At 48.4% G+C, this 8,340-nt stretch overlaps 1 protein-coding gene across 1 annotated transcript; it reads right to left on the bottom strand.

Annotated features, from left to right (window-relative positions):
* Positions 1-4,333: 4,333 nt before the first annotated feature.
* LOC112238684 (leucine-rich repeat-containing protein 10B-like) lies at positions 4,334-6,458 on the bottom strand. The gene has a single exon (XM_024407224.2). It carries the CDS (start codon positions 6,280-6,282, stop codon positions 5,062-5,064), a length of 1,221 nt encoding a protein of 406 aa, XP_024262992.1. The 5' UTR covers positions 6,283-6,458; the 3' UTR covers positions 4,334-5,061.
* Between the last annotated feature and the right edge of the window lie 1,882 nt (positions 6,459-8,340).

Below are 8,340 nucleotides of genomic sequence, written 5' to 3'. Positions count from 1 at the left end.
TATCTAGTTAATAGTGCACTACTTTGGACCAGGGTACAGAGGGAATAGGGCTCAGACTATCTAGTTAATAGTGCACTACTTTGGACCAGGGTACAGAGGGAATAGGGCTCAGACTATCTAGTTAATAGTGCACTACTTTGGACCAGGGTACAGAGGGAATAGGGCTCAGGCTATCTAGTTAATAGTGCACTACTTTGGACCAGGGTACAGAGGGAATAGGGCTCAGGCTATCTAGTTAATAGTGCACTACTTTGGACCAGGGTACAGAGGGAATAGGGCTCAGACTATCTAGTTAATAGTGCACTACTTTGGACCAGGGTACAGAGGGAATAGGGCTCAGACTATCTAGTTAATAGTGCACTACTTTGGACCAGGGTACAGAGGGAATAGGGCTCAGGCTATCTAGTTAATAGTGCACTACTTTGGACCAGGGTACAGAGGGAATAGGGCTCAGACTATCTAGTTAATAGTGCACTACTTTGGACCAGGGTACAGAGGGAATAGGGCTCAGGCTATCTAGTTAATAGTGCACTACTTTGGACCAGGGTACAGAGGGAATAGGGCTCAGACTATCTAGTTAATAGTGCACTACTTTGGACCAGGGTACAGAGGGAATAGGGCTCAGACTATCTAGTTAATAGTGCACTACTTTGGACCAGGGTACAGAGGGAATAGGGCTCAGACTATCTAGTTAATAGTGCACTACTTTGGACCAGGGTACAGAGGGAATAGGGCTCAGGCTATCTAGTTAATAGTGCACTACTTTGGACCAGGGTACAGAGGGAATAGGGCTCAGACTATCTAGTTAATAGTGCACTACTTTGGACCAGGGTACAGAGGGAATAGGGCTCAGGCTATCTAGTTAATAGTGCACTACTTTGGACCAGGGTACAGAGGGAATAGGGCTCAGACTATCTAGTTAATAGTGCACTACTTTGGACCAGGGTACAGAGGGAATAGGGCTCAGACTATCTAGTTAATAGTGCACTACTTTAGACCAGGGTACAGAGGGAATAGGGCTCAGACTATCTAGTTAATAGTGCACTACTTTGGACCAGGGTACAGAGGGAATAGGGCTCAGGCTATCTAGTTAATAGTGCACTACTTTGGACCAGGGTACAGAGGGAATAGGGCTCAGACTATCTAGTTAATAGTGCACTACTTTGGACCAGGGTACAGAGGGAATAGGGCTCAGACTATCTAGTTAATAGTGCACTACTTTGGACCAGGGTACAGAGGGAATAGGGCTCAGACTATCTAGTTAATAGTGCACTACTTTGGACCAGGGTACAGAGGGAATAGGGCTCAGACTATCTAGTTAATAGTGCACTACTTTAGACCAGGGTACAGAGGGAATAGGGCTCAGGCTATCTAGTTAATAGTGCACTACTTTGGACCAGGGTACAGAGGGAATAGGGCTCAAACTATCTAGTTAATAGTGCACTACTTTGGACCAGGACAACAGGGAATAGGGCTCAAACTATCTAGTTAATAGTGCACTACTTTGGACCAGGACAACAGGGAATAGGGCTCAGACTATAGGGTGCTAGTTTGGATCCTTACTGTACCTCCATAGCGTCTCTCTACACTCCCTTGTTTTCTTGGTGACATTCCATCTCGTGTTTAAAACGTGTCTCCCTCGAAACGCCTTTTATGGAGAAGTACCACAAGCAACTATTCACCTCTCTCCTCCTGTCTCCCTCTATACCTCTCTCTCTCTCCTCCTGTCTCCCTCTATACCTCTCTCTCTCTCCTCCTGTCTCCCTCTATACCTCTCTCTCTCTCCTCCTGTCTCCCTCTATACCTCTCTCTCTCTCCTCCTGTCTCCCTCTATACCTCTCTCTCTCTCTCTCTATACCTCTCTCTATCTCTCTCTACCTCTCTCTCGCTCTCTCTATACCTCTCTCTCCCTCCCTCTATACCCCTCTCTCTCTCTCTCTCCTCCTGTCTCCCTCTATACCTCTCTCTCTCTATCTCTCTCTATACCTCTCTCTCTCTCTCTCTCTCTATCGCTCTCTGTCTCTCTCTGTCCGAGGCAGCTATTAACCTCTCTCTCTCTCTCTGTCTGAGGTAGCTATTAACCTCTCTGTATATCTCTCTGTCCGAGGCAGCTATTAACCTCTCTCTCTCGCGCGCGCTCTCTCTCTGTCCGAGGCAGCTATTAACCTCTCTCTCTCTCACACTCTCTAACTGTCAAAGGCAGCTATTAACCTCTCTCTCTCTCTGTCCGAGGCAGCTATTAACCTCTCTCTCTCTCTCTCTCCGAGGTAGCTAATCACCCCTCTCTTCTCTCTCCCTTTCCCTATCCAATTTCCCCCCCCTCCCTTTCTCTCTTACCCTCGCTCTCTCTCTCTCCCTCTCTCTCTCCCTTTCTGTCTATCCCTCCCATCTCTCTCCCCCTCTCTCTCTTCCCTGTCCCCCCCTCTCTCTCTCTCTTGGCACAGTCATACCCAGGAGAGTACTGATAATACACTGCCACTGGCAGAAGTAAGGAGGGGGTGGAAGTCTTGTTAAGGATGGTAACGAATACTGTACAAATTATACTAATGGTATGTATACAGGCAAAGCCCACAGAGTCGCTGTCTTCAAACAAGACACAATGGTTGATAGAACCAACAAATAATGGACACATTTACAAAGACAGTGAGGGGAAAAAAATAGTTAGTTGTCTTTAATTACATGTGGCTGTTTTATATATTCCACTGACTAGGCCTATATGGACCTATATGGAGATCAGATCTCTCCTGGTCCATGTAATCCGTTTTATCTTCAGAGTAGGAGCGCTGATCTAGGACCAGGTCACCCCTTCTCCATATAATCTGATACAATCTGATCTAGGACCAGGTCACCCCTTCTCCATATAATCTGATACAATCTGATCGAGGACCAGGTCACCCCTTCTCCATATAATCTGATACAATCTGATCTAGGACCAGGTCACCCCTTCTCCATATAATCTGATACAATCTGATCTAGGACCAGGTCACCCCTTCTCCATATAATCTGATACAATCTGATCTAGGACCAGGTCACCCCTTCTCCATATAATCTGATACAATCTGATCTAGGACCAGGTCACCCCTTCTCCATATAATCTGATACAATCTGATCTAGGACCAGGTCACCCCTTCTCCATATAATCTGATACAATCTGATCTAGGACCAGGTCACCCCTTCTCCATATAATCTGATACAATCTGATCTAGGACCAGGTCACCCCTTCTCCATATAATCTGATACAATCTGATCTAGGACCAGGTCACCCCTTCTCCATATAATCTGATACAATCTGATCTAGGACCAGGTCACCCCTTCTCCATATAATCTGATACAATCTGATCTAGGACCAGGTCACCCCTTCTCCATATAATCTGATACAATCTGATCTAGGACCAGGTCACCCCTTCTCCATATAATCTGATACAATCTGATCTAAATGGCTAATCTGATCCTAGATCAGCGCTCTTACTCTGATACTGGTCTCTGGTCTTCCTGGTGGTGTTCCAAATCACACCCTATTCCCTATATAGTGTGCTACCCTATGGGGCCCTGGTCAAATGTAGTGTACTATATAGGGAATAGGGTGCCATTTGAAATGCTACCCTGGTCTGCCTGTGAATGAATGATTGACTCAGTCCAGCCTGATAAACTCAATCATTATTTAATGAGGCAAGATTAGGTTTCCTTTGCACACATAACGAAATTGACCAAACAAACTGTATCACATTACAAGGTAATATGTTCACCCCCACTTCAAAACGCACACACACACACACACACACACACACACACACACACACACACACACACACACACACACACAGCATCACCTGAGTCCTGCCACTTTGCAGAGTTGGCAAAGATGCCGCTGCCAGCCAGTCATCCATCCAGCCATCTATCCATCCATCTATCCATCATCTATTCATCATCCATCCATCCTGTCTATCCATCTATCCATCATCTATTCATCATCCATCCATCCTGTCTATCCATCTATTCATCATCCATCCATCCTGTCTATCCATCATCTATCCATCCTGTCTATCCATCTATTCATCATCCATCATCCATCCATCTATCCATCTATCATCCATCCATCATCCATCCATCCATCCATCATCCATCATCCATCCATCTATCCATCATCCATCCATCATCCATCTGTCATCCATCCATCCTGTCTATCCATCTATCCATCATCCATCCATCCTGTCTATCCATCATCCATCTATCATCCATCCATCTATCATCCATCCAGCCATCCATCCATCCTGCCTATCCATCATCCATCCATACATCATCCATCTATCATCCATCCATCATCCATCCATCTATCATCCATCCATCCATCTATCCATTATTCATTCATTCATCCATCCATCATTCATCAACCCATCATCCATCAATCCAGCCAGCCTTCCAGCCAGTCATCATCCATCCAGCCTTCATTCCCACAACGTGCAGTGCATTAATATATCTTCACAGGTCAGTTAGAAAAACATCTAATGAGTTTAGTCATTTAGTGTCAGCCCTGTCCTAATGCTAACTACAGAGAGAAAGAGAAAGTCATATATTACAGCCACAGGTTCAGGAGGCTAGTCATTAATTCATTTCACACAAGATTTACTAAAAGTTCAACAACCCTCTAGTTGAGCATTGTTATGACAGCTGGAGCTAAGAAAGGCAGAGGAAAACTATTTTGATAACCTTACTAGATAATTCCTGTGTGTTTTTTTTCTTCACATCACCTCCTATAGCCCTGAGAGTGTTGCAGTAGTCAGAGGCTGTGTCCGAGAGCGTCACATCTGTGATGGATTGTGGGTAAATTGTGACTGACTGACTGATCTACAAATAATTCTAAGTCGTGATTTATTTTGAAAGGTGACTTGTAAGATCAGTCCGTCACCTGCAATGTCTGCTGCAATTTCAAACAAGTCTAGACATAGGAGGGGTGGAGTCAGAGGCTTAGGTGAGGAGGAGTCAGAGGCTTAGGAGAGCAGGAGTCAGAGGCTTAGGAGAGGAGGAGTCAGAGGCTTAGGAGGGGGAGAAGTTAGTCAGTCATCAATACCGGCCCACTTGTCTTCCTGGTTCCTCTAGCTCCTCCCCCTCATCATACTCATAGTCTATATCTCCTCGTCCATACTCCAACTCCCCGCCATCATACCCCTCCCCCTCACATATAAACTCCTTCTCGTATTCTATCCCCTCCAAGTCGTATTCAAGCCCCGCCCCGTAGTCGTTCAACGCCTTCTCTAACTCCGCCTCCATCTCCTTCTTCCTCCTCTCCTCCTCGGTTAGGGGCATGGCCTCGTCATGCTTGTGCCCTGGGTGCGACGCACTGTTCTGTTTGGCCGTCTTTAGAATGCCCTGGATCACAGGCCCATCCCCGGCCAGCGCAGCCTCCTCCGCGTCCCTCGCCTCCTGCTCCTTCTTAGCCTTCCTGTCCACTCGGTCCTGCAGCTCCTCCTGGGCCCCCTCTCCCACCAGCAGCACCTCCTCCCCCACGCCGGGAGGCCCCTCCACTGGGTTGTGGTCATAGGAGAAGAGGCGGAGGGCGGGGAGCCGGCTCAGATTAGGGAACACCTCGATCTTGTTCTTGTCCAGGTCTAAAATCTCCAGATCCACCATGCGGAGTAAGACACGGGGGAACTCGGTGAAACGGTTTCCGTATAACCACAGCCCTCGCAGAGCCTCCATACGCCACAGGTCCGGGGGCAGAGTCCGCAGCCTGTTGTCCCCCATCTGGAGGGACCTGAGGTGGGGTAAGTCGTAGAGCTGGCGGGGGAAGCGTGTGAAATAGTTGCTCTCCATCCAGAGGCAGCGAAGACTCTGAAGATTACGTAGTTCTGGAGGGAGAGACATCAGGCGGTTAGAGCCCAGGTAGAGACGTGTCAGGTTACGGAGCTGACAGATGGCCAACGGGACGTTCTCCATCTTGTTGAAGTCTAGAGCCAGGATGCGGAGGCCCTTTAGTTGGACGATGTTCTCCGGGAGGGTCCGCAGACTGTTACGACACACATACAGCTTCTCCAGGTGACGTAGCCCACAGACCACACCGGGCAACCTGCGGAACTTTTTATAGCTCAGATCCAAGACGGGATCTCCGCTCGCCAGCATCTCCTCCACCCCTAGGGGCAGCTCGTCGTCTTCCATCTCCTCCTTCATCTTCTTCTTCCTCCTCCTCCTCTTCTCCTCCTCTATTACTTTTGCCTTCTCCGCATCCTTATCCTTCCCTTTCCCCTTCTCTTCCTCGTCCTCCTCCTTTCTGGAGGAGTTGCCCATGCCGTGCCCGTTGCTACGCCCGTTGCTACGCCCGTGGCCCGACAGCCTGCCGTTGGATACTGGCTGAGTCAGGATGGAATCAGGGGATGAGGCTGAAGCCTCGTCTTAAAATGGGGTTGGGACTGAGACTGGGGCTCCAACACTGTCTGGGGCTGAGGCTGGGGCTGAGGCTGGGGCTGAGGCTGGGGCTCCAACACTGTCTGGGGCTGAGGCTGGGGCTGGGGCTGGGGCTGAGACTGGGGCTCCAACACTGGCTGGGGCTGAGGCTGGGGCTGAGGCTGGAGCTGAGTCTAGAGCTGAGGTTGGTCAAGATGGGACAGTGTCTGAGGAAGTGTACGAGGCTGTATCTGGGGTCTGGGTCTGAGGCCGGTTCTGAGGCTCTACACCTGTATGACTATGGACTGTTGCTCTGAATCTGAACTGAGGCTGGGTTTGAAGATGGTCTGGTTGTGGCTGGTCTGGTTGGGGCTGGACTGGCTGTGACAGAGACTGTTGCTGGTTCTGAGACTGGTCAGCCCAGTCGGAGGCTCCTACTCTGAACGGCTGGTGCTGGTCAGCCCGGTCGGAGGCTCCTACTCTGAACGGCTGGTGCTGGTCAGCCCGGTCGGAGGCTACTACTCTGAACTGTTGGAGAAAGGAGCCAGTGGCAGGACCCGCAGCAACAGGGGGCATCGTGTTCCTTAATAGGCCAGTGATTCCTCTCTGCTAATAGGTCCCTGACTACTCTCTGCTAATAGGTCTCTGATTCCTCTCTGCTAATAGGTCCCTGACTACTCTCTGCTAATAGGCCAGTGATAACTCTCTGCTAATAGGCCACTGACTACTCTCTGCTAATAGGCCACTGATTCCTCTCTGCTAATAGGCCACTGACTACTCACTGCTAATAGGCCACTGACTACTCACTGCTAATAGGCCAGTGATTCCTCTCTGCTAATAGGCCACTGACTACTCTCTGCTAATAGGCCAGTGATTCCTCTCTGCTAATAGGTCCCTGACTACTCTCTGCTAATTGGCCCCTGACCACCACACATTACATGAGATGTCAACTGACATCTATACATTACAATAATATTGATGGATTTGTAATTGATTATTTGATTATTATCAACAACCAAAAGCAGCTGAGTATTGATTAAAGTAGTGGTGATAACAACAATCAATTAACTCAACAATATAAAGCTGAATTTTTATGATACAAATAGTCCCTTTGTTTCTGTTTTGGGTCAGACAGAGCAGTCGACCAATGCAAATAAGACTATACATGTCTTCCCAGAACAGATAAAATGGCTCCACAAACTTCCAACAGATGCAGACTCGCCATTTGGATATCCTATGTTCATTTGGAATGCTGTCCGCTTCAGTCGGCTACTTTACTCCATAGAAGTGTTCAGTAGATTCGTTCTCTGCCCTGTGTGACAGACGATAACCGCAGGCTCCAGACATTTCATCCTTGATCAGCTTGAATTCTGCCCAACAGACGGAGCAGATGTCAGTGTCACCTGTTCCACGGATCTGATGATGTGAGGACGCAGTTTTCGGTCCGCATGGAAACGGTCTGATTTACGCTGGATGTCCTTTTCCGTGATGATTGTCCGGTTGGTCCGTCGAGAGAGCAACTCGGAGCCCGGCGCGACGCGCAGACAGCTACGCAGCTGTGTGATGATGGTGATGTGTTGACCTGGCCAACGGCAAAGTGAAAAAGCAAAGCGAAGTCCACTTTGGTTCTCACTCACTCGCGCTTTGATGACAACGGCTGTGCACTTATTGCATTTTCGGCATCGTTAACGTTGTCATCTTGTTGTTCAAAGTCACGAGACCGTCGTCTGTTTACAAGATGGAGAATCTTCTATTGGCTACTATGAAAACTATCGGTTGCGCGCGGTCACTCGGTCCACTTCACTGTCGCCTCGGATTGTTAAAACTAGAGTATCCTGTTTCTCAAGTCTCGGCTGCTGGAGGTTTGAGGACAACGTTACCTTTGACTGTCTTCCCTCCCTAGCAACCGGAACTGAGGGACATGATCGAACATTGTCAAACATGTAAATCACATGGTTATAG

This window comes from Oncorhynchus tshawytscha, linkage group LG01 (genome assembly GCF_018296145.1).
Source record: "Oncorhynchus tshawytscha isolate Ot180627B linkage group LG01, Otsh_v2.0, whole genome shotgun sequence".
Classification (NCBI taxonomy): Eukaryota; Metazoa; Chordata; class Actinopteri; order Salmoniformes; family Salmonidae; genus Oncorhynchus; species Oncorhynchus tshawytscha.
Note: the sequence above shows the minus strand (reverse complement) of the source record. Positions and strands in the feature narration are given on the sequence as shown.

What these genes read in the sequence shown, in the direction of transcription:
- LOC112238684 (XM_024407224.2), bottom strand. Translation starts at nt 6,282, where the DNA reads ATGGGCAACTCCTCCAGAAAGGAGGAGGACGAGGAAGAGAAGGGGAAA.